The sequence below is a fragment of the Melampsora larici-populina genome, assembly GCF_000204055.1.
Source record: "Melampsora larici-populina 98AG31 unplaced genomic scaffold MELLAscaffold_27, whole genome shotgun sequence".
Classification (NCBI taxonomy): domain Eukaryota; kingdom Fungi; phylum Basidiomycota; class Pucciniomycetes; order Pucciniales; family Melampsoraceae; genus Melampsora; species Melampsora laricis-populina.
Genome location: NW_006768791.1, coordinates 195,301 through 220,372, shown reverse-complemented (window position 1 = coordinate 220,372; position 25,072 = coordinate 195,301). Strand labels below are relative to the sequence as shown.

At 41.4% G+C, this 25,072-nt stretch overlaps 7 protein-coding genes across 7 annotated transcripts; 4 read left to right on the top strand and 3 right to left on the bottom strand.

Moving 5' to 3' along the window:
* Window positions 1-107: 107 nt before the first annotated feature.
* On the top strand, window positions 108-7,470 carry MELLADRAFT_116969 (uncharacterized protein; the record flags this gene model as incomplete). Its single annotated transcript, XM_007411910.1, has 8 exons — window positions 108-118; window positions 335-2,631; window positions 2,705-3,891; window positions 3,959-4,712; window positions 4,799-5,161; window positions 5,225-6,581; window positions 6,650-6,730; window positions 6,817-7,470. 8 exons carry the CDS (start codon window positions 108-110, stop codon window positions 7,079-7,081), a joined length of 6,315 nt encoding a protein of 2,104 aa, XP_007411972.1.
* A 527-nt stretch (window positions 7,471-7,997) lies between these two features.
* MELLADRAFT_72281 (uncharacterized protein) lies at window positions 7,998-8,967 on the bottom strand (the record flags this gene model as incomplete). Its single annotated transcript, XM_007411778.1, has 3 exons — window positions 7,998-8,387; window positions 8,482-8,716; window positions 8,820-8,967. 3 exons carry the CDS (start codon window positions 8,951-8,953, stop codon window positions 8,286-8,288), a joined length of 471 nt encoding a protein of 156 aa, XP_007411840.1.
* Window positions 8,968-9,191: 224 nt separating this feature from the next.
* Window positions 9,192-10,649, bottom strand: MELLADRAFT_78240 (uncharacterized protein; the record flags this gene model as incomplete). Its single annotated transcript, XM_007411777.1, has 4 exons — window positions 9,192-9,635; window positions 9,752-9,885; window positions 9,948-10,330; window positions 10,411-10,649. 4 exons carry the CDS (start codon window positions 10,572-10,574, stop codon window positions 9,192-9,194), a joined length of 1,125 nt encoding a protein of 374 aa, XP_007411839.1.
* A 225-nt stretch (window positions 10,650-10,874) lies between these two features.
* Window positions 10,875-11,664, bottom strand: MELLADRAFT_88483 (uncharacterized protein; the record flags this gene model as incomplete). The annotated part of the gene is made up of 3 exons (XM_007411776.1): window positions 10,875-10,895; window positions 10,963-11,595; window positions 11,662-11,664. The coding sequence occupies 3 exons, from the start codon at window positions 11,662-11,664 to the stop codon at window positions 10,875-10,877; spliced, it is 657 nt and encodes a 218-aa protein (XP_007411838.1).
* Window positions 11,665-12,142: 478 nt separating this feature from the next.
* On the top strand, window positions 12,143-13,780 carry MELLADRAFT_88482 (uncharacterized protein; the record flags this gene model as incomplete). Its single annotated transcript, XM_007411911.1, has 6 exons — window positions 12,143-12,156; window positions 12,258-12,524; window positions 12,610-12,766; window positions 12,869-13,216; window positions 13,310-13,583; window positions 13,686-13,780. The coding sequence occupies 6 exons, from the start codon at window positions 12,143-12,145 to the stop codon at window positions 13,778-13,780; spliced, it is 1,155 nt and encodes a 384-aa protein (XP_007411973.1).
* Window positions 13,781-14,961: 1,181 nt separating this feature from the next.
* Window positions 14,962-16,320, top strand: MELLADRAFT_108074 (uncharacterized protein; the record flags this gene model as incomplete). The annotated part of the gene is made up of 1 exon (XM_007411912.1): window positions 14,962-16,320. The coding sequence occupies one exon, from the start codon at window positions 14,962-14,964 to the stop codon at window positions 16,318-16,320; it is 1,359 nt and encodes a 452-aa protein (XP_007411974.1).
* Window positions 16,321-17,615: 1,295 nt separating this feature from the next.
* On the top strand, window positions 17,616-20,729 carry MELLADRAFT_72279 (uncharacterized protein; the record flags this gene model as incomplete). Its single annotated transcript, XM_007411913.1, has 10 exons — window positions 17,616-17,728; window positions 17,819-18,084; window positions 18,160-18,250; window positions 18,333-18,796; window positions 18,863-18,953; window positions 19,024-19,454; window positions 19,520-19,610; window positions 19,681-20,126; window positions 20,192-20,282; window positions 20,358-20,729. The coding sequence occupies 10 exons, from the start codon at window positions 17,689-17,691 to the stop codon at window positions 20,525-20,527; spliced, it is 2,181 nt and encodes a 726-aa protein (XP_007411975.1).
* Window positions 20,730-25,072: the final 4,343 nt, after the last annotated feature.

Here is a 25,072-nt window from a genome sequence, read left to right as displayed (position 1 = left end):
GACCCTATCCCCTCAAAGCTCTAGGGCTATACTAGCCTCCTACACCCTTCTCGCCATCTGCTGTGTCAGATCGGACCTGGCCCGCAGGTGCGGGGCCTGCTGCTACCATGACTACTCGGTCAGTGATCTCATCCCTCCCCACTTTTTTGAAGTCACAGTACAGATTAGGCTAGCCTGTTATGTTGCAAATCACCCTAGAAACCTTTACAATCGCTTTTCTCCCATCTGACTTCAAGTTTCACCACCCTGATCGAATCTACAGCGCATATACTCATTCACCTGTGTTTTCTTGACCGTCACCTTCACGCTTCCCTGCGCATCTCAACCTACTCAGGCTAGACCGTCTTTTGCTTCTCTTGGACACTGGATCAACACCTTCTGTCCGTGTCACTGCTGCTCGTCAGCTTGGTCAAATTGCGGCTCAGACTATTCAACATGCTTCTGCTCTTGCCGCCACTTCCGCTCCTTCCGCCACCTCGATCAATATTCCTGACTGGAGAGGAATCGATGGCGAATGGAATGAAATCGTCAATCTCCTAAGTCGTGTCCTGCCCTACTTGCGTTCGAAGAATTGGGAAACTCGACTGGCTGCTGGGGAGGCCGTCGAGTCCATTGCGAAAGCCGTCGGTGTCTGGGATCCATCCGTCAGTGAAACTGATACTTCCGATCAGCTTCAATCACCTGTGGACTCCAAACCTACCAACCTGGTCACTCCAGATGCCAAGAGCGCCACCAATCGTGTTGGCCTTAGGTTCGACACCTTTGATCTTGATGCCGTGCTACGCGAAGGTACCATTCTACTCTCGTCAGCTGGCAAGGAGTTTGATTACCGATCATCTCATCCACGTTCCCATGAGACCTTGATGGCCGCCAAACGCGACGTTGCCAGCAAGCTAGGCCTTGGTCTAGGCTGTTTCGGAGGTCTCGATATGGACTCAGTTGGCATGGATGTCAATAAAGAACTCGAAGACAGTACCAATGGTTCAACTCTCGTCCAATCCCCTGTCGCTGTTTCGCACTCTCCCCCACCGACGGACGCTGATGAGCGTTCCCCGCTCCATCCTTCAGTTTCGGTTCCGCCCACCTCCCAACTGCCTTTCAGCAACCCATTGAATTCTGAAAGGCCTTGCACACACCCAGATACTCATGGACAGCAGTATATCTCGACTCATAGCCCGTCTTTCACTGACGAGGATGCGTTGACGACCCAATCCACTCCTACCACCACACTCATTCCCCTTCCAGCAACTGCTACTCCTTCTGCGGAGACTTCCGAACCTAACTTGGAAGGACTATCGGCTAGGGAGCGGAACGCGATGAAACGAAAACGTAAGGCATTTGGAAAGGGCAATGTCTCTGCGGCCTCTTCCGGCTCTATCTCAAGTGCTCTTCCCGCGTTTACAAATAACACCTCATCTACCCTGCAAAATGGCGCGATACCAACTTCCGGACCTGCCAAGTTACGCATCATCGAACAAGCGGGGTCATTACCGGGCGAAAGTCCCTCTCGGATTGCTGTACCAGCCCTGCCTCTCACCAACACAGAACTCCAAGCCGATCACCCCTCATCAACTTTACCTTCGATTGAGCTCTCCAAGGAGAATGTGGTTATCATCGATCCCGGTGCCAAGGCCAAAGCTCGAGCAGCTGCCGAATCTGCTAAACAAGCGGGCGGGGGAGAGGTCAACACACCAGCCAGTACAATGCAATCCGATCATCGACTTCAGTACATCGAGGGCGAATGGCCCTTTTCATCCTTTGTAGAGGTCCTGATGATCGATATGTTTTCTTCTCAATGGGAATTTCGTCATGGTGCTGCCTTGGGTCTCATCCCACTTCTCAAGATTCAAGGCTTTGGTGCTGGTAAACATGTTGGAGTAACTCGTGCCCTCAACCATCACCATCACCAAGTTTGGATGGAAGACCTTGGTCTTCGGTTGATCTGTATGTTATGCCTGGATCGATTTGGCGACTATGTGGGGGATCAAGTGGTGGCGCCTGTGAGGGAGACCGGTGCTCAAGGCATCAGCTTAGTCGCGAAATGGCTGGATCGAGACCGTCTCGAAAGAATCTTGGAAGTGCTCAGTGGTATGGTTGAGCAGAAGAATGCGAAATCACCGGGTCAAAGAGGATATGTGTGGCAAGTGCGCCATGCCGGCCTCATCGGAATGAAATATTTGATTGCCGTCAAGATCAACGACTTGCGTGACAACTTTAAGCTCGACTTTATGGGGCCAACTCAAGCAGCTTGCCTCAAGAGTGATGACGAAGAATCAAAACCCGTGCTAACAAGAAACCCTGAAGATCCAGATGAGACGATCATGAAGTTGGACGACCCTTCATCCGATCAAGTCATCGCCGATCCACCTGTTTCTACCAGTCAACAAGCTTCCAGTCCCCCTGCGTTCCCAAACCTACTTTCGATCATCACAAAGTCTTCATTGATCGGACTGAGAGACCACGATGATGATGTCCGAGCTGCTGCCTCCGGAGCCCTTCTACCTGTCACGGATTTGATCGTTAAAGGGCTTCCGACCATGCTGGCCGAACTATTGGATGTCTTGTGGGACGCGCTTGGAAGTTCCAAAGATGATTTATCAAGCTCTGTCGGTAACATCATGGATCTTCTAGGTAAGCATACTTGTGATGCCCTTGTTCGTACAGAAATTGTTGCTCATGTCTCATTAACGTCTGTTTATCTTAGCCAATCTGATCACCTACCCTAGTGTGCTGACTCAATTGTCCAGTTTCGCCGGCCGGAGTCTACCTACGCTTATTCCCCGGCTCTTCCCCTTCTTCCGCCACACCATATCCAGCGTTCGATTATCCGTTGTCAAAGCGCTTGCTGTTTTCCTTCGCATGCCCGATCTCGACCTTGGATCTTGGATTGATGAGAAGGTTTTATGCCTCATGTATCAAAATATGCTAGTCGAGGAGCGCCCCGACATCCGGTCTCTTTCAAATCAGCTTTGGAATGCTATGATCGACGAGTTGGTCGAGAAGCCAGAAACGACTCAGATGTTGATAGAAATTGTTCGTTTGCATATTGCCGGATGGTTTCAACTCGTCACAACACCGCGCACCAAAAAACTAGACGCTACCCTTTTCTTTACCGCGATTCCCAACTCGAAATATACGGCAGCTCAAGACTTACACCTGATTCACAACGTCGACAAATCGATCATGGCACAAGATCTATCCCTCGTCTCGATCGATGACATCATGCGCGGTCGGTTGGCTGCTGCGAAAGCTTTGGGCCATCTGATGTCAAAGCTCACTCGACTAGATCAACTCCAGCTGTTTACTGAAGCAATACTGACGGCATTGGACTCGGAATTCGCTCTGCCTCGGATGATCTCAGCCATCATGTTGGAGGATTGGGCGTTGGACTACGCTCATGCACCCTCTGGCGAAGTTTCAGAAGTTAACCTGGGACAAATCGAAGCCATACAGCCCATATCTAACAAGCTGCGTTCTTCGACACTTTTCACTGGGCCTAGTATCACTTACGCCGAATTGGAATCATATCTAGCAGGTATCAAGAAAGACTCTGAAGGACTCTTTGCTACGTTTGCCAGTCTGGGAAAAGTACCAGCCGAGAAGATCCCTAAATTACCTGCCTGCGATTTCACTATCGAGTCGGCGCTGAAGGTGGTGAATCAAGACTACCCTGCCCTCATACCACTCGTGGGTCGAGGCTCCAAGAAGATGGCGATTGCTAGCTTGGAAGACAGGCGCAGGAAATTACAGGATGTCATCGGCATGTATGAAAAAGATCGGGTGATCTTCGATACTCAATTGGACGCAACTGTCGCTTCAGCCGTTGTGGCTCTAAGAGAGATTCCAGGCAAAATATCGCCGTTGATCAAAGGTTTGACACAAAGTATCAAGGTGTGTCCGATTTTTTTGTTTGTATGACTTTTACTACTCGTATGCTAAGCTTAGCCTGGTCTTTTAGAACGAGACGATTATCGATTTGCAGACTAGATCAGCGAACGCCCTAGCGTCCTTTGTAGACATCTGCACCTCTCCCAATTCACCTGTCAAGAACGATCCTACGGACAAGATCATCGGTAACCTATCAACCTACCTTTGTCAAGACGAGTCTCAAACACCGACGTTTGTCAAGGGCAAAGCGAGCAAGCGCGGGATCTTTCTAGCCCAGGACAACGGTATACGACCTTCGACAGGTGCCAGTGACAGCGGGCTGACTTCCGAAGCATCATCAGATGAGGCTAGCTCTCAAGCCAAACTGTTGAGACGTGGTGCTGAACTAGCACTATCGTCACTGGCTGCAAAATTCGGGGATGATCTAATTGATCGAATTCCAAAGTTATGGAACTGTATGTCTGAACCTCTTTTGACGCTGTTCAACACCGGTGATGTGGAAGCGGCAGATCAGCGAATGGAGAACGAGCCCGCCCAACCCAAATTAGGACAGGACCTACTCGATTGTCTTACCGTCTTACCGGCTGTCGCCAGCAGTCTACCACTCTCCTCTCATCCCCGTTTGGCGACTCTCTTCGCTCCATTGTGTCAAGCTACTAGAAGCAAATTTTCAGTCGTTCGGTATTCCGCTGTCAAATGTTATGCTGCACTATGCAGCTTTCTGCCTGATGAAGGTCTTCATGAGGTCGTTACTCGTGTTCTGCCCTTGATTGCCGATCCCCTCAACCTTGCTCATCGGCGGGGTGCGATTGAGATGGTGTCAAGTGAGTATTCGTTCCCATTTGGTATATTGAGTATATCCAAGTTTCATTACTGACATTCGCTCGATGCGCAACTTTCGTATTCAAAGGATTGGTCGAGGTTTTAAATATCAAGATCCTGGCATACATCATCTTCCTCATTGTCCCAGTTCTAGGCAGGATGAGCGATACTGATGACGACGTTCGATACGTGGCTACACACACGTTTGCTTGCCTGATCAAGCTCATGCCACTCGAACTCGGTGTCCCAGACCCACCGGGATTTTCACAAGAGATGCTCGAAAAGCGGCAATCGGAACGCACTTTCTTGTCTCAATTGTTGGGAGGTAGCAAGATTGAACAATACGAAATTCCTGTAGACATCAAGGCTGACCTAAGAAAATATCAACGAGAAGGCATCAGTTGGTTGGCGTTTTTAGCAAAATATCAATTGCACGGGGTACTTTGTGATGGTCAGTATCTTATATATAAGTCATATGTATTCATTCAGCTCACTAACCTTTTGTTTTTCTTAGATATGGGTCTGGGAAAGACACTTCAATCGATATGTATCCTCGCTAGCAAACACCACGAACGAGCGGAGCTACACAAACAAACCAAATCGCTAGACACCGTCCACCTACCCTCCTTGGTCGTCTGCCCGCCTACTCTGACTGGACATTGGGCACATGAAATCAAAACGTACGCTTCGAAACTTAAACCGTTGCTCTATGTCGGTGGGCCACAAGAGCGATCATCCTTGGTCAAAAAGATCAAGAAACATGATGTGGTCATCATGTCCTACGATATCGTGCGAAATGATATCGAACAACTGTCAAAAGTCTCTTGGAATTATTGTATTCTTGACGAAGGCCACATCATCAAGAACGCAAAGTCAAAACTTTCCAAAGCCGTGAAGATGTTAAAGGCTAATCATCGACTAATCCTCTCAGGCACTCCGATCCAGAACAATGCCCTCGAACTATGGAGTTTGTTTGATTTCTTGATGCCTGGGTTTTTGGGTACGGAGAAATACTTCAACGAGCGATTCGGTCGACCGATCAGTATGAGTCGAGATGCTAAGAGCTCGACCAAGGAACAGGAGGCAGGTGCGTTGGCGTTAGAGGCCTTGCACAAACAAGTCTTGCCTTTCTTGTTGAGACGTTTGAAAGAGGATGTGTTGGATGACCTACCGCCGAAGATCATTCAAGACTATTATTGTGAATTGTCTGCATTACAAAAGCAACTATACGAAGACTTTTCGAAATCGCGAGCAAAGGACGAAGCAGAAGGCCTAGTCAAGAAATCGAAGAATGCAGCCAACGGACAAGATCCATCTTCACAACACGTCTTCCAAGCATTACAGTACCTCAAGAAATTGGTCAATCATCCCGCCATGGTTATTCGACCTGAAGTGCCTCAGCATCAGGCCATCATCAACAAACTCGGATCGAAAGGATATCGTGATATCAGCCACGCTCCTAAACTTTTGGCTCTTCGTCAAATTCTCAGAGACTGTGGAATCGGTCTGACCACTGCGACGACTCTCATTGAAACTGTTACTGAAGATGGCGCAGGAACGACGACGAGTGGCGGCACCATTCCTCAGCATCGGGTACTGATCTTTTGTCAAATGAGGGAGATGCTGGATATCATCGAGCACGATTTGTTCAAAAATCATATGCCCACGGTCACCTTTATGCGTATGGATGGTACTACAGAGGCATCTAAACGACATGATATAGTTCAAACTTTCAATGCTGACCCAAGTATTGATTGTTTACTGTTGACCACCCATGTCGGTGGTCTTGGGCTCAACTTGACCGGAGCTGATACGGTGATCTTTGTGGAACATGATTGGAACCCGATGAAAGATTTACAGGCCATGGACAGGTGAATCAATAATTTCCTGATCTAATTGATATCTCTGGCTGATGTGATCGTGTGTTCAATGTTTATAGAGCGCATCGATTGGGTCAGAAGAAAGTTGTCAATGTTTACCGATTGATTACTAGGGCGACTTTGGAAGAGAAGATCATGGGGTGGGTTTTCTTTTTTAGAGTGAGATCTTTGATGGTGAAGAATGAAAGACTGATAGAATGATTTGATTTGATTTGATCAATGAAAGCCTTCAACGATTCAAGCTTAATATTGCCACTTCGATTGTTAATCAACAAAACTCGAATTTGGCTTCATTAGATACTGATCAAATCCTTGATCTCTTTGCGATTTCTGAATCAAAACCTGAATCGACGATCACCTCAACAACTAACAATAGTACTGGGCTTGAAGGAAGTGGATTGAAGAAGAACTTACTCGATGGTCTTGAAGCACTACCACCTGAGAGCGAGTATGAATCACTTGATCCGGCTAAATTTGTAGCCTCATTATGAGAGCTCTGAACAAGAGATGAAGTAGACTAAAAAAACTAGTTTGAAAAATTCTGCTTGTTAAAACAATCTTTAAAAAACGTTGTTTTCGAAAGTCTAATTCCATTATCAAGAGAGAGAGAAAGATAGAGTGGTTGTAAACTTTTCTATTTCGACTGTTCTGTTTTTGATTTTAAAATTATTTACATGGATTTTGTTTGATATATATCTAATCAAAGTTTTTTTAAAAAATGAGATCCGTTTAAATATCTAAATGGATTTTCTATAAATGAACTTTTGAATGATATATAAATCTAAACAGATATTATATATAATAACGGGTGTTGTAACTTTAAGAGAGTTTTGATGATAGAACAAGAGCGTTGCTAAACTTTTCAAGCTTGCTGCAGTGTACTTGGTATTGAACATATTTGTAACATCACACTCTGATCACTTTTTCATGAATAGAAAAGTAATCCTGGAGAGCTTTAACCTTGAGAAATTCAGAACAGATTTCACCTTTCAGCTTATAGAAAGTGATTTTCTTTAACCCCTTGTGATCGAAATCACTCTTGATCTCCTCTGTGTGTGGGTTTCCAAGAAACACCATTTTAACTTTAACAAACTTGTCAGACCCTTGTACAAAAGATTCATGGAGTTCTATAACAACTTCTTTTTTGGAATTTAAATGAACCTACAGAATTTCTCAGCGGACAGGGAAAAGAAACTTCAAAAATGAACCATACTTCACCAAAGCAACACTTTGAATTTTGTAGAATTTAATTTCTGATCAGAAATTACTTAAGTGAACATACCCTCATTGTCTTTCAGACTTTAGGAAACACACTATTCCACACTCAAAGTCAAACTCATCAAGATCCATATTCCCAGGCTGACTGTCAACAAGTTTTTGACTCTACTGATTCACAAGAGATCTTTTCCCACAACTCTATCTTGGACTCTCATTTTAACCATACAAATCTTAAATTTAATTATAAAGAACACATCACAAGAAAAAAAAAACAGTAAATCATACAAATTAAAAATCCAACAGAAAAACAAAACAAAACAGAAGAGGTTTTTCCATTCAAAGAGAAGATAGACAACCAGAAAAATGAAAAAGTGAAAAACCAAAAAAATCATTCAACTTCAATACCAAGAAATCTATGAATGAGAATAAAAAGGGATAATGATTTTTTGGGAATTGATTGAATGACGGTGGTTGTTTCTAATTATTGTTAATACATGTATCACCATCTTTAGAAGAATAAAAAACATCAAAGATTTTCTTAGAAGTGATTTTCCCAATAGCTTTATTACTATTACCTTTCTATTCACCCCCACCATCACCAAAAAAAACCAAATCAATTCCAAACTCCAAACTCCTCAATTCCAAAAAAAGGAAAGCAAAACAAAGAACAAACCTTACAGCCCACCAACATATCCTCAGCCCCAACTAGATCATTCCTACCCACCAATGAATCCCAAGCCGAAAACAAATGATTTATAGTGGGAAACCTTTGAGCAATCGCTTTGGATTCGGCTTCGCCTACACGTGGTAAACATTTTAACATTTTTAAAAACGTATCTTCTAAATCTTTTCCTTTGTTTCCTTCGATTTCTAAATTCAAATCGGATTTTAATTTTTGTTTTTTAGCTCTAAAATCAAAAACCAAGATCATCAAACAAAAAAAAAGTCATCAGATATAGGGATCATTTAGAATTTTAAATCAGGTGTAAGAAATCAAATCTGAAACTTCACTTGTATGGTTTAATTCCAATCTCATAAGACAATTCCCATAACCAATTAGACAACGAATTACAATCTTCTACTTTCAATACATGACACTTCGTCAAGATCTTAATCATTTCAATTTGTCTTGAAATCTCATCCATCGAATTCTTAGGTCCAAGATCTTGATGCTTTCTTTTTTTCGAATTAGTTGTGGCAGTACTTGTGGATGATTCTCCTCTAAGATCAGATCGGATTTGGTTTTTGATTTGTAAGTTTTGTTGATTTTTGGCAAGTCTCATCAAGTTTTCTAATCCATAAATCATAATAAAGATCTATCAATAAATCAAATCCAAAAAAAACCAAATCAATTTTTCAAATCCGATTCATATTTTTTCCAAATCATTCATAATCACAAACTTGATACTCAGGTTTATCTTCACGAATCGATTTAGCTCTCATCAAATGTTCACCATTCCCATCAGAAATCCAATCATCAAGTTCATCAGCCTTCCAAACCAAAAGCAAGCATTCTTCAACAATTTCTTTCCTTTCACAAGGTTCGAATCGATTTGTAGATTCGTTCCATTCTTTTTGACAAACTCTAATCCATTGAATCGATTCGTTTTCTGTTTCATCTAGGATAGGCATTGACATCTTGTTACCTTCTTCGGTTTGGATACGTGATTTGAAGAGATCGATGGATTTGCTGATCGGATGTGAGGTTTGGAGTAGTACTCTACTTGGCACTTTTAGCCGGATTTCGGTGATGGCTTCTTGACGTGTTAAGAGTTTATTCACATCTTTCAAATCTTTTGCTTCAGCTTTTTCTTGATCTTTTGCTAACTAAAGTCAAAATCAAGTGAAAAAATAAAGTTTTTTCTTTGAAACTCAGTCATTCAACTTTTCAATTGAAAATGAATATGAAAAAAAGAAGAATCAAATGAATGTTTAAACTTTACTTTTTTAGCTTCTTTTTCTTTTTGTAATTGTTCTTTCTTCTTTAATTTCTCAATCTCTTGATTCGCTTTGGTATTCTTCTTAACCAAACTCACACTCGAGCTCGTTTTTTTCGTTTCTTTTGTTTTCTCTTTCACTAAAAAAACCAATTCATATTTTTAATAGCAAATCAAACACGTGAAATGAGATAAGACTAACGAGTTGGATTAGAAGTAGATTGAAAGGACTGAAGAGGTCGAGAGACCGGCCGTTGGAAAGAGTTTGTTTCTTGACTAAACAAAAGCTCAGCTTCAGGTAATTCGTCATCGTCGTCGTTGTTAGGATGATTCATATGAAGACCAAAATCATCGTGTTGATAATCGAATGGATCATCTTGAAGACGATCTTCATCTGTATCACTCAATTCGATAGCTTTAGATTTTCCTTTCTCTTTTGTACTTGTTTCGTGATTCGAATGAGATCTGAGTGGGTTTGGATCTGGGTTTGGGTTTGATCTGATTGGATTTGGTGTACTGTTTGTTCTTCTTACTGGGATCTGGTTTGGTTCATCATCAGAACTTTCAATCAAGATTGAAACTTGTCTGTCGATAGAATCATATTAACAAAAGAAAAGATTAGAGTTTATTTAGTAGGTTATGATGAGATTGAGAAATAGACTGACGTGTTGAGTTGTGAATGTTGATTGAGTGTTGGATTTGATTTTGGTGATGAAGTGGTTGAAGATGGTGAGGATGGTAGTCTTGATGGTTTTGGTTTGGATTGATTGATGATTTCGATTTCTGAACTTGAACTACAACTTGATGATCTACTTGAGTTTAATGTCATTCTGTTAATCTGTCTTTCAATACCTGAACAGGATAGGTTGAAGTTAAAATCAGTTTGGTGAATGGACAATGGCAGTTGGAAGCTGTGAAGAAATCAAAAGATAAATTCGAAAAACTTTTGAAAGACAAAAAAATTGAAAATTAATTCGAAATTTAAATTGTTTCAAATTCGGTACAGATTTACATTTTATCAAATCACAGAACAGAACAAATCTTCACAACAACAACAACCCATTCAGCATCTTCAATCAAACAAAAAAAACATCAAAAACCCGATCCCATTCAACCCCATCCACCCAAATCAATCAGAACCACCATGAATCTAAACCCAAAATTCGCATCAGTATCCAACTCTCAACACTAAAGGACCAAAAACATCAAAACTCAACTATTTCAGATAAACCAATAAACCGATCCAAACCATTTATCAAATAATTGTCCTTTAAATCCAAAGGACCATCAGGGTTCCAAAGAATCAATTTATCAAACTGGCCTACTAATTCCAACGTTTTAGTTGTTGTTGTTAAAGGTTTAATTTGAGATGTTTCAAGAAGAGTAGGTTGAAGTGATTCCTGGATCGGTTCTTCTTCTTCTTCTTCTTGTTCGTAATGAGGAACCGATTTAGTTTCTAATTTAGTTTTCTTATGATGTCTTTTGGATTGATTGATACCAGTAGACCTAGAAGGTCTACCCCCCAGCTTGCCCACCTCACCCTGACCATCCAAATCCGAAACTAAAGCTTGGTTTGAAGTATTAGTAGGAGTGTTGATGAATGTACCGTAATAACCATTTGGTAAATCTAGGGTTGTACCATGGATGTATCTTCCTCTGAAACTAGATTCTTGGGTCTTGTTGTCTGATTTTGTGGGGATAAAGTAAGTAGAGATCTCGGATTCTCCGTGATGGTTTATGGAGAATGGCATGAGATTTAGTTCTAGATTTGTACTTGTTGATTGATGGGTGGGAACGAGTTGATAAGTTGTTGGAATGGGAAATGGGTCTTGGGGTTTCTTGGATGGGTCCTGAGGGAATGAGATTGGATCAGTTTATGGGTTGGGTTTGGGTTGGGTTGGGTTGGGTTTGCTTACCATTTTGTGGTTGGTGATGGATTCGAATTGTTCAGTTGATTGTGGGGAGTCTTGTTGACGGTCACCGATCGAAGTTTTCTCGAGTGCAGTGTACCCGTCAAGATCCGGTGACCGGTGATCCGCACCGGTACCACACGGTCACGACTCACACCCAAACCAAAAACACACGTCGCGTGTTTTAAGTTTTGATCGAAACACACCAAAAACCCTCAAAAACCCAAAAAGACAACATCTCATTCTCAACCAAACAGTCCGACATCGTTTAATCAATCAAAACCCATCAAAATGTCATTTCCAACCCTAAGTTCAAGTGAAATCAGTTCAGCCTTTAAAGATTTCGGTTATCCCATCGATTTAACGATTGATGAAATTAACAAACCGATTCCCGTCAAAGTTCATTTCACTTTCGAATGGATCTTATCACATTTATGTAATATTCATAGAGAACATATTCATGAAGCTGTTGAAGAACCTTTAACGAATGTCCATCATCAAGTAAGAGAAAGTGTTTTTAAACCCGATTCCCATTCCAAACCTGGCTTTCATTCGAGTTGATCTTTCTGATTTTGGGGGTATTAGACGTTTTACAAGTATAGAGTCTTTACAGGTTGTTTTAAAGATACGTTGGTCCAATTGATGAGATGTGCAGCTATTTATGATTTCTCAGATCGAGATTTATTGAACCCAACACCTGAAAGATATAAACGAATCTTAAGTGGATTGATTAATTTTGTTTTGTTTGAAACTGAACAAGTTCCATTAGTCTTAAATCCATTAGAAGAATCTTTAAATGATTTACAAAACCAACGTGATGAACTTTTGGAAAGGATTTCGAAATCTAGGAAAGATAATTCTGATTTAGAGTTTAGTGATTTTTTTTTTGGATGATGGTTGTTTTTGGTCGAAGGCTGATGAGGTTTTTTTGGATTTTTGGTTTTTGGAGGTTAGTCGGAAACATGAAGAAGAAGAAAGGATTGCGGGTGAATTGATTCCACAGATTGAGGGATATAAAGCTACGATTTTGGAGTGTAAAGATATGACAGATCCATTGGAACAGAGAAGAGCTGAATTATTGAATACAAGAAGAACGATTTGTGAACAAAATGTAAATGAAACGAAGCTTGATTTTTTTGAAACCCACAGATTTTGAATGACTAAAAAAGCTGATGAAAGAATGTTTTTTTGGTTTGGTTTGGTCATGATTAAGCGTAATGCAGTAACCGAAGTCCAAAGACTAGAAAACGAAATTAATAGATTATCAACCCGAATAGCCAGATCACCCGAAAAAGTAAAATCAGCCATTGAATCATTACAAAAAACGCTAAGTTCGGAATTAAGTTCGATTGCTTCATTAGAATCGAATTCACATTATTTAGAAAGAAGAATTAAATCGATTGATCAGTATCAAAAAGATTTACTTCAATGTTTGAAATTAGCAGATGAATGGGAAATCGAAACTCTTAAAGTTGAAGAAGTTAAGAAAACTTTGAATTCACTTAATGAGGAGTATGAGAGTAAGGTTTTTGAATTGAATGAGATTGAAAAAAAATCATCTGTATGTTTCTAACCAACCCCCCTAAAAAGATAATCAATTTACTTGAACTGAACTAAAAATGTTCATTCTTTTTCGTTTGATGTGAATCAATAGCAAGCACAAAGAAGAACTGAAGTGATGCAAGAACAAATCTCAAGAGTCCATTCAGGTATCCATCGAAAAAGAAAAGCCGGGATCGAAAGACAAACGAAAACCCAAGAAAAACATTTAGAAGAGATTGAATTCCAAACCGAATATGAAAAAGAATCTCAAATCTTAACGAATGAGAAGATGATGTTGATCTCAGAAGATAAAGATTTAGCAGAAGATTATATTAGAAGTATGAAGAAAGGTCAAGCGGCTTATGATACGCTTAGGTCTGAACTTTGTAAGTTTGATGTGGATCTTTGGTTTGGATTGATGTGCTTCTTTTTTTGGGAGGTTTGGAGTATTGAGAATTTTTGACTTCTTTTTTTTGACCGGTTTTTAGTGCATTATTGTATGAAACATACTACTGCACTTACAGCTGTGGAAAATAAACTTCAAAATATTTCACTAGGGAACGGGGGTCATCCAACAGATTAAATACTCATTTACTTATACTACTTTTTTCTTCTTTATACCTCTTGACATCATCATTTTTTCATTTTTTCATAGTGTTTTTCTTGCGCGTTTGTGTGTATTGAATGTTAAAGTAGAGTGAAAATGTGTGTACGAGTTATAAGTTTCTTGTTTATTAAGTACTTCGGTTTAGGAAGATTTACAATCGAGTTTTAGTTCAAGGTTGATTGGAGGTTGGTGGTCAAGGTATTGGACGTAGATCTGTTTTTTTGGAATTCGGAATGTAAAGTATTTTGAAGTTTGGGGTTTTTCATAACCAGGCTAGTACATTTATTTTTTCGGAATTAAGAAGATCTTTTAAACCTTTTAATTTGATTTTCATTTTATCCTGAAGGTATGGGACCGGAGTTTATGCGATGTGTTTGTTTTCTTAGGTTCGTTTCGTGAATCGTAACACAAAGCTATGTAGTTCAATTCATTTTAAGAATTGAAACTGGTTCTTGAAGAAATCATATTAGAAAATCTAAAGGAATTCTTAACCCTTGAAACATTGGATTTGATTTTTTTAGTTGAATTGATTTTAGAGTTTTATGGTCGGGAAATGGATCTTGCTTTTTTTAAGTTCAAACGGTTTTCGATTGGTTAGTTTTGGATTTCATGATGCAAGAGGTGTTACTATTAGTGAGGTTTGTTGAGTTCGGGTGGGGTAACGGGTGGAGTGGGTTGATGCGTTTGATTTATTCTAGGTGATGAAAACGTGTTTTGAGAAGGATTAGAAATAAGTGCGATTTATTGATGTTTTGGGGAAGATCCATTAATTCTGATTCAGAGGTACATGGAAATCTATTGGGAATTTATATGATCATTGGGATTTGGTTTTGATTTATTGTCATCTTTGGTTAGTAAGTTTAAGTTTGGTTTGGAAAACTCGTAATGATTTATTGATTTGATTTAATTTGATTTGATTTTTGGGGGGGTACATATGTGTTTAGATTTTCTTCTAAGAGAGAAATTTTAAAAAAGAAAGGAAACAAGGATTCATAAGAAAGATAACCAATTATTTTAGGAAACTAGTCAAGATCGGATTCAAGAGAGCAGACGATTTAAGGGATTTTTTTCGAATAACAGAAGAAAGATTGAAGATAACTTATTTATAAAGAGTATAAGCAGGAAAGAATTTATTATCAATTCATACAAAAGTCAAGATGAAGTTTGGAATCAAGACTACAAGATGGATGATGAAGATGATGATCATGTTTCAATTGATAAGGTTTTCAATCAATTTGACTATCAAGACCACAAGCTTAAATCATCCAAGTAATCAAGATCAAAGGAAATTATCCAAAAGAGATATGGTTTACAGGAATTTAGAAGCTGTTAATAATTTAGATGATAAGATTATACAAATGATCTTAAATGGAATCATTCAACATTTTATGACATCAGATCCAGAGATTGGAAACAAGCGAATGAATGGATACGATTTTATTCATTCGAGTCATCATGATTCATCATCAAGTCAATCACATCAAGAAGAAAAAGTGATCGTACCTTATCTTGGAAGAAATTCAAAAGGAGAAACCGTGAATCGACCCAAAGAAGTGATGATCAAATGGGCAACAGCTCAAGATCAATCTGATTGGAATACATTAGGATTCGATTTAGAACATGTTTTGATGGTCAGTAGGATCTTGGGGTTAGATGGAGAATTTATTAATATCAATTTAGAAGGTCAAGAATGGTATCGATATATTTTAAAATGTATGTTTGAATTAAGGAAGGAAGAATTTAAGTTTTTTGAAATCCTTAGTTGGTTCTCAACTCATTTAAATCAAGAAGAGTTTTTAAAACGGTTTGAAATCTTTTCTTATATTACTTCTAAAGGATTAAATCCTAGTAGTACTCATCATTATCATCATTCATTGAAGAATTTAAAACCTTGGTGGAATAAACTTCAGATTGAAAGATGGATTAAAAGATCAGATTGGGATGTGAATTTGATTTTAAAAGTAGGAGATTTACTTAAACTAAACGAACCTAATGTTTCATTTCAAAGTTATAATAAACGAAGTCAAATCCGAGAGAAATTGATGAATTTCTTAGATCCTACTAGTTCTTCAAAATTAATATTTAAATCAAAAGATGAAGATGGAGATGAAGATGAAGTGTTTTCGAAAATTAAAAAAATGTCAACTTATCTTCCAGAAGCATTATCAATCGAAACTGAATCTAGTTTAGTTGGATCATTATATAAGAAACGAATTAATTTATTAACTGAAGTTAGAAGGTTAGATGGTAGTCTAGGTAGACCAGAGCCGAATCATCGATTCTTTAGAATATATTGGATCACCAGAGGAGTGGATCCAGAAATCGCATTGAAATCTTTGAATTCGAATGAAGAAATCTCGGAACCTGGATATGTGATCTTTAATCAATTCAATCAATCTTTTCATCTTTCTAAATATTTTGAGTTTATGAATTTGGTTTGGGCTGGGTTTAATTCTGTTCATGAGGTTTTACATCAGGTTTGGGAAAGAGCTATACAGTTAAGACCTGCTTGGTAATAAATACTAAATGTACTAAATGTAAATGTAAATTTAAGAGGATTGGGATTTCTTTTGGATAGAAAGGATGGATTTGATGAAGTGTCTATATATAGTGATGGATTACAATTTATTTCAACCTTGAACCCAACCTTCCGAAAAAAACCTAATCATTTAACCAAAAAAAAATCACATTGTTCAATTTCTGATCTCCTTAATATTTTTTTTGATCGACTTAATTTCAATCTTTATCATATCAAAATTCTTATAATGTCTTGTGAAAAAGGTTCTGTAAATTGGAAGTGTAACCTTTTTTTCCTTGTAAGGATTATAATTCTTATTTTTTTTCTATGGTTGAATTCATTTAAAAAGTGTTTATGTTCATAGTAAAATTGATAAGCTTACGATCAATTTACGATCATGGTGTGTACCTTTTCGAGCTTTATTAAAGGTAATATATACAAGAGCTTTGTCAAATCCGCGGAACCCTTTTGATTGCTGCTATTCGAAGCGGATAGGATTCCGTAGTCAGAGAGAATGAAATCCAGCTTGAACTAACCCTTATGGATGCGAAACACAAGATTGGTAAGGACTTTACGGACTTGGATTTCGTATGGCCTACTGGCACTGCTTCAGTGACGTACGTTGATTTTCAAGAGTTTGGTAACTCAATTTTTGGGTCATCCGGTGTAAGTGATCGAATTCATTGATCCTAAAGTCTCCCCTCAAGCTTGTGCAGGGGAGCCTGCCCCGGTGGTTGGCTTATTCATAAGCTTACAGATTTGATGTGGGTTCGAAAGTTTCTTTTCATTTGCGCGTGTGTGATTTGTCGAATCCGTGGAAATTCAACGGATACCCTAATCTTCTTCCGTTTATAAGACGATTTAATGAGAGGATTGTCGAAGATTGTGATCGTTTGAAGAGATTGGAATTCAGCTTGAACTAAGAGAACTACAAGGAACGGGTTTACTGACTCACATGTCGTACGTTTTGCTTCTTAGTGCAAACCATTACGCTTTGGGTTAGCTTTCCTCAAATTTTGAGTCATGGTATGATCAAATTACTCATCGATGAAGATCTTAAGATTCCATAATGGAGGACTTTCTGCGTGGGTTGAACTTGAGTGGATTTTCATCTCGAAGGACGAGTGCATTTTCGGAGATACTTGTGTTGTACGTATATATCAGTTAATCGAGAAGGAGATAGCTAGAGTAAACTCGCGGTGGAATCATTGAAGGCTTTTGGTCATCTAGAGCGGCGATTTTCTCATATAAATCGGTGAGTCAAAGTGTTCCCTCCATCCTTCATCCTAGTCTCGTTGGTAGAATCAAAATCGCTTGCAAAGCTTTATCCTTTATTTCAAAATTTGTTTGTTCAATTTGGTTGGAAATGTTGCTCAGTAGCTTAATTTCAGCGCTTGCGCTCAATGGTAGGATTGGTTCATTGCTTCATGTTATGCTTTCATTGCTACAAAGATGATGCTTTCTTACAATCTTTTTGACGATTTTCGCTATCTAAGCTTGCTTTGTCAAGGGTACCTTTCACCCCTCTCACTTATCTCCCGGACTTCATCGTCACTCCCCACATGCCTCAGCTGCCGCTGTTGGAGCAAGTTTATCCGCTCATTTCGACACGTCTGTCGGTACCATTGACGGCTACAAACCGAAGTTTACGCAAGCTTGTCAGCAAAAGAAGACGGATGTCTTGATTCATGGCTTGGGCGATATCAAGGGTTCGATCTCTGTGTTAGGATCAGTTGGCGGACTGGCTCAAGTTGATGTCAATGTAAGTTATCATTTGGTTCGAAGATTTGACGCACAGTAGCCTCTGATTCAAGCCTGCTTATGCCTTTCTATTTAGATTTTGACGACCAAAGTTTTCAGCTTGATGGTGAAACTTCAAGCGATATTGAAGATTATTGATCAGCACAAGCTGACTTCCTCCTGCACAAGTATGTCCTGAACTCACTACCACCTCAGCTATATAGGAAATCTATTACATACCTAATCATTTTTTTCGTTTGCTTTGTATAGGTGCCATCGGTGACTTGAAAGGTTCTCTACAAGTCATGATCTCTGTTCTTGCTTCGCGTCATACGGATGTTGCTGCTAAGTGTACCGGTGCTGGCGTTGACTTGAACTTTTACGCTCGCGTTGGAATCAAACTCGACGTGAACGCTAAGGTCGATATAGATACCGATGTTGACACTAGTGGTGCTGATGTTGATGACGACGGTTCTGATGTTGATGACGACGGTTCTGATGTTGATGACGACAGTGCTGACGTTGATGACGACGGTGCCAATGTTGACGCCTCAAGCAAGGTGGTCGCTAATCTTCAAGCTTCGATCAGCGTTACGGAGGGCTTAGCACCAAATTTCAAGAGCGCATGCGAAAAGAAAAACGTGAATGTTGTTACAAGCGGGCTAGCTAGCATCAAGACCTCGATCAGCGCTTTAGGAACAGACGCCAACGCCTTTGCTCACATTGATGCCGATGTAAGTGGTTTCCTGTATCATCACTTTTATCGACTTCTAACTCTTGTGGTATCAATCCCTTCGCAGGTCCTCAGTACTCATGTCGTCAGTCTATTTGTCAAACTACAAGTATTGCTACGATCGATCTCTGATAACAAATTGAGCGCTCAATGTCAAAGTGAGCCACAAATGATCTTTTGGGGAAGACTGTCAAGTTACTGATCTTGCCATTGTCGTGTTCGATTTAGGTGCTATTGTCCCTTTGCAAGCTCCCTTGAAAGCTATGCTATCGATCGCCGCGTCTGTTGGAGTCGACGTCTCTGCTAAAATTTCAGCGTCTGTAGACGTTAAGCTCTTCGCCCAAGTTGGACTTGACCTTGGCATCAATGCCAACGCTGCTGCTGGTGCAGGTGCAGGTTCTGGTGGTTACGGTGCAGGTGGAATAAGGCCCCGTGGAATTGGTGGTTCTGGTTCCGCTACTGTCCATGTCGACGTTTCAGCAAAGGTGGTCACTGATCTACACGCTTCGACGAGTTTGATGCATGACCTCGAACCCAGATTCAAGACCGCATGCGCCAACAAGAATGTCGATGTTGTTGTTGGCGGATTAGCTAGCATTAAAACCTCTATCGTAGCTTTAGGACCCAGCGCCGCTGTCTATGCTAAGGTCGATGCAGAAGTAAGCGTTAATCTGTATCATTTCTTTGATGATAGCCTTCTGACTCTTATGATATCATTTCGCAGACCCTCACCACCAACGTCATTAGTCTATTTGTCAAGCTTCAAATATTATTACGCCTCATCTCGGACTCCAAGATGGGCCCTTCATGCAAAGGCGAGTTGGCAATGGTTTTTTTGACAATCATCTGAAAGTGCTAATGTAGACAATGTCTTCTTCGATTCAGATTCTATCGTTGCTTTGCAAGCTCCGCTGAAAGCCATGATATCCGTCGTGGCTTCTGTAGGAATTGATATTTCTGCCAAGATTTCGGCTGCTGTGGACGTTAACCTCTTCACGCAAATCGGACTTAGCATTGGCGTCAATGCCGCTGTTAAAGTTGGTGCTGGTGTTGGCGCTGGTGCTGGTGTTAACGTTGGTGCTGGTGTTGGCGCTGGTGCTGGTGTTGCCGCGGGTGCTGGTGCGGGCGTGGGCGTGGGAGTTTTCACCTCTGCCAAAGTCCTTGCCGACTTCAAAGCTTCAACCAGCACCGTTGTTACACTTGCTCCAACCTTCAAGACCGCCTGTGATCAGAAGAATGTTGCTGTTCTTAACCAAGGCTTGGTCAGCATCGTGGCTTCGATCGCATCCGTTGGAGCACACGCCAATGTCGTTGCTCATGCCTCTGCTAATGTAAGTCTTGTTCAAATCGTCAAAGATTCAGTCAAATGCTAATGCTACAATGTGCTTTGTCTCAGGACCTATGTACACAATTCTTTGAACTCTTGGTCAAATTGCAAATCCTCTTGAAAATCATTGACCAACATAGCCTGGCCTCATCGTGCAAGGGTAAGCTACGGTGATCTTTGAATTTTAAATTGCAAAGTCTTGCTGACATCGTCATCTGCCCTCATCTCTTCATAGGCTCTATCGCGTCTTTGAATGCTCCTTTGAAAGTCTTGCTTTCAGTCCTTGTGTCCCTTGGAGTTGACGTGTCGGCTAAAGCCAAAGCATACACATCCCTAGACTGGAGTTTCTTTGCTAACGTTGGGGTCAAAATTGACATTCATGCTGGTGCCTCCATCGGCGCATAAATTCTGATAAAAGTGTGAAGTAGCTTTTGTTAGATAAGAAGATTGCTGTTTAAACTCCTAGAAAGTTAACTAAACATGTGTCATTCGATTTTTTTATTATTATTGCTGTTGCACCGGTGTACTGTTGTAGTATACAGATGAATATTTTTTCATGAAATCATTCAATTTTTATTATATTTGATCTCAAACTCCAACCACTTCGTTAAGTTATCCTTCAAAGCGGATACTAGTGCCTTCATATCCACACATATACTTAAATCAACCCACTCCCTTGACAAAGAAAAATGAGCCATTTGTGGAAAATTGAATAAAGAATAAACGTATAAGATTGTAAGCAAACAAAGAAACTTGGACTAGGAAAGAAAAATGAAAGTTTTTTGGATCTATTGTTCAAATTTCTCCATGAGATCTCTATCTCAACCTCCCAGGTCTTTACTATAGGATGTGCTCCAACTGCAAAGGAATTTTTGCTTCAGCCTTTTTATTGCGCACTTTTCATTCATAGCGCTAGAACTCCAAGATTTGTGAAGACACTTTTAATTTCAACTTGTATCTTGAACTTGTAGAATAACCATATCCTCTTGCATAGAAAGAAGTCTTTCAGGCCTACAAATTTCCAGGTGTTCCCTCTGCAATGTATCTGTCATGACAATGACACTGCTGTTCAGATTAGAACAAAAAGTTCCATCAAGGTTATGGGTGGTAAAAATGACAATACAAAGTGCAATGATCAAGGAATGGGGTTTTGTCACTTGTTGTATGCATTCCTGCTGTATAAACTTCATGCTCAACTTGTGTGTGTAGTATAAGTTTCATGTGTATTGATTCCAAGATCTTTGCATCAGCAATGGATATTTTAAAATGAACTAAGTTAGCACCAAACTTATAAGTTATTTGATCATGTTCTATCACGCTTGAGAACGAATCAATTGAAAACAATCAATCATCCTTGAGAACAAATTAATTTGAAACTCCGACTGTAATTCAGAAGACTAATGAAAGAAGCCTCGTGATCAAAATTGAACTGATCACGTATAGAATAGCCTGGGCTCCAAGAGGAATCAATTGAAACATATGTAATAAGAAGAATATGCCAAGGAACAAGTATCTCCAATAAGGGTACTCAAAGCAAAGTATGTAGCGCTACATACTTTTCGCTACATACTTTTTTTGGCGGGGACAAAGAAAAAAAATATACTTTTGGCCTCGCCTTCCCCGCCAAAAAAAGTATATAGCAAAAAGTATGTACACGTACATACTTACTTTGAGTACCCTTAATGTCTCCCATAAATTGGAACAAAAGAATATAAATAGGATTTTGCTAAAAGCAGCCCCCCCATGTGAGGATTGACCGCCCCCTTTTACCTGTATTTCAATTCAAAATATTGCCTATCTCACGGGATGTGTCTCACGGGTTTAGGGCGTTGGCCCTGATGTGACGGAGCTGCACTCCCGGTGTAGTTTACGCGAAGCCGCTCCGGCCGGAGGCCGGGGCACATGGACATTTGCATTGGGAGGCACCCCTTGGGGAGGACCGAGGTCAAATTGAAGAGAAAGAACAAAAGCAGCAAAAACAAAAAAGGATGACAACTGATGGGGATGTTATAACAAAGGAGACAGACGTTTGCGGACACTAGACATAAATAACTGGAAGAAACAGTAACGGCTCCGTATCACAAGCAGGGGGCAGACCCATCTGGCATCACAGAGGAGAAAAAGACCGAAACCGGCTATCTAGAGATACGAAGGAAATTAAAGGAAAAAAAAAGAGAGACATATGGAGATAAAAAGATTCTTTATTATTATTATTATTATTTTGTGACCGGCTTCTTGCTTTCTACTTTTTTTTTTTTTTTTGAATTTTTCCGTTTGTTTTTCTCTTTTTTCTTTTCTTCTTCTTTTTTTTTTTTTTTCTTGAGGAAAGGGGAAAGAAAAAAGGGAAACAAAAAAGAACTGCATGGAGGTAGTGGGTGGGCGGGATTTCGTCGAACTACACCTGATACAAGAACAGGGATAAGTTTTCCCTTGCAGAGAAGAACTACCGATGAGGCGAAGCTGGAAGGATGGTAGATGACTGTAAGTCAGTTCGAGAGGTAGGTCCTTTGGCTGGAGGAGGCAGGACTTCTCCGGCTAGGCGACCGGTACCCTTGTACTATAAACCTAACTGCCGACAACCTGTGGTTGGTGGAAAACGAGAGGTAGGTGTTATTAGCATATCCTTCTACGCTTGCCTAATCGGTGAAACGCCTGTGACACCCTCTCTGACATATCCCACATGATTAATGCTACATCAATCCACAAGGGATGTGTCTCACGGGTTTAGGGCATTGGCCCTGATGTGACGGAGCTGCACTCCCGGTGTAGTTTACGCGAAGCCGCTCCGGCCGGAGGCTGGGGCACATGGACATTTGCATTGGGAGGCACCCCTTCACCACCCGCCTAGAGGAGGAAACCCATCGGGTAAAGGAGAAGGAGAGTGGTGAAGGGGCTGTGAAGGGGTGACGACTCGGCGGTGTCTGCCTGGCGCAGGTAACACGCGGGATGAGGAAAAAAGACACGGCTGATGGGGAGCGACTTACGATGGAGTGTTACTCAAATATTATTTGGGCCCCGAGGTGACCATCGAGCGACAGCGGGTGGCTTTTCGTGGTGGCTAGTCGCATCGTGGGGTGGCCTCGTACGTAGGTTTTGAAAGCCTCCGACGACCAACGCCCCATGTCCTGTATGTGGTCCAGCGGTAGTCCTGCTTGGGCGAAGGCCGTGGCTCCTCCTGAGCGCATGGAGTGACCTGATTTGTTGTTGTCGAAGTATCGGCGAAAGTGGTTCAGGAACCAGGAGCGTGATGGTGGTTTTCCTTCAACCGTGAGAAAGAGCGGATCTGTTGTGGCGAAACGTGCGTCTCGTCTGAGGAGGTAGCGCGACAAGGCTGAGATCGGACAAGCGCCTGGTATGGCGCAGCTGGCTATAACGACCGTGGTACCCTGGAATAACGGGTCGGTTTTTGAATGGGGTAGGGTGTATTTCGCGTACCCTCCGCACTTGGAGAGGGAGAGTGACAATTGAATGATGAGCTTGCGTGTGCTCCTGTAGGCTGTGTTGTCCGGTACTGTTAGTTCACCAAGATGATGTAGAGCGTGGAAACCGATCGTGATCATGGCGGTGAAAAGGATCTCGTCGTATGAGAAAGCGGAAGACTTGTGCACTAAGATGAGATCATGGATTGTTAGGGGGTCTTTTCTGGCTACTGGTGTCGAAAACTGGATTTTTACTCCTCGGAGGACTTTCCGTACTCGAGGTGAGTTAGTCACAAGTCTGACTTGGGGATATATGTGTTCAAAAGCGGCCGCGATTGCTGTGAGGTATCCTTGGATGGATGTTGGAGCCAATGGTTTGTTCGTGCGGTGAGACTTTGCTCTTGCGGCATCGGAAATGTAAGCGCATACTGTTTCTACTGATGGAACGGGTGGGTACTTCTCTCTGATGCAGAAACGTAGGAAGGAGGCTAATCCAGATTGGTAAGCTGATTTTGTCGAGTGGGCTAAACTTTGGGCGGTGTCCGCTTCCGCTACGAGAGCTAGGAACTGACGCCTGGTGGTTGGTTGATCTTCATCCATGTTAGCGACGGCGTCCCCCATCGGGGAAGAGATCGTGGTTTGGGATAGGCAGGATAACGGCTTGGGGAGCTAGATCTCGAACCGCTGCTAGTTTGTTTCGGGACAGAGCATCGGCGTACACGTTTTTGACGCCTGGTATGTGATGGACCCTAACGTCTGCTGATCTGTCTACCAACATGCGTACTACGTCTTGGAATAGGGGGCGGACGAGGGGACTAGGGTTGTGAGATTGAAATAGTTGGCAAACTATCATAGAGTCCGAACAGATGAAAATCTTTCTCGCTCCCCTTGCTAGGGCTAGTGCGATGGCTAGTGCGACAGCTCTTAGCTCCATCCAATATATGTCTCGCGCTGGTGGTGGCATGGAATGGTGAAAACCTTTGTGAGTGTTAGGTAACCAGATCCCTAAACCTGTGGGGCAGGCATTGGTGACGAGTAGCGCATCTGCCTGATTGATCGACCATGTTGACGCTTGAAGAAAAAACTGTCCTGACGATCTCTCGATGTTGGCGGCTAACCATCGAAGGTCTTCTTGCACCTCTTTGTTGACATGGATGGGGGCAAACTTTGACGACTTGTTGGTTAGCTTATCCCATGCTGATTGTAGGGCATGGCGACCATATGGGAAGGCATTTAGTCCCCAAGAGGCCCAACCCAGGATTCGTTGCCACTCTCGAAGGCGGTGGTTTGGGGAGGCGGTGAAAAGGCGTAGTGCTTCTACCAACGCGGCTTTCTTTTCTGGCGTGAGAGAAAACGATAGATTCGTCGCGTCGACGTAGTGCCCTATGATTTCGAGTTGGGGTCCTGCCAACTGTTTCTTCCACTCCCAAGGCATGTTGATGGAGTCGAAGAGGAGGAGGAGTAGTGCTTGGTCGAGCGGCATGTCGGTCCCTTTGTAGGAGGTGACAGAGTTTGAGTGAGAGATACCCCA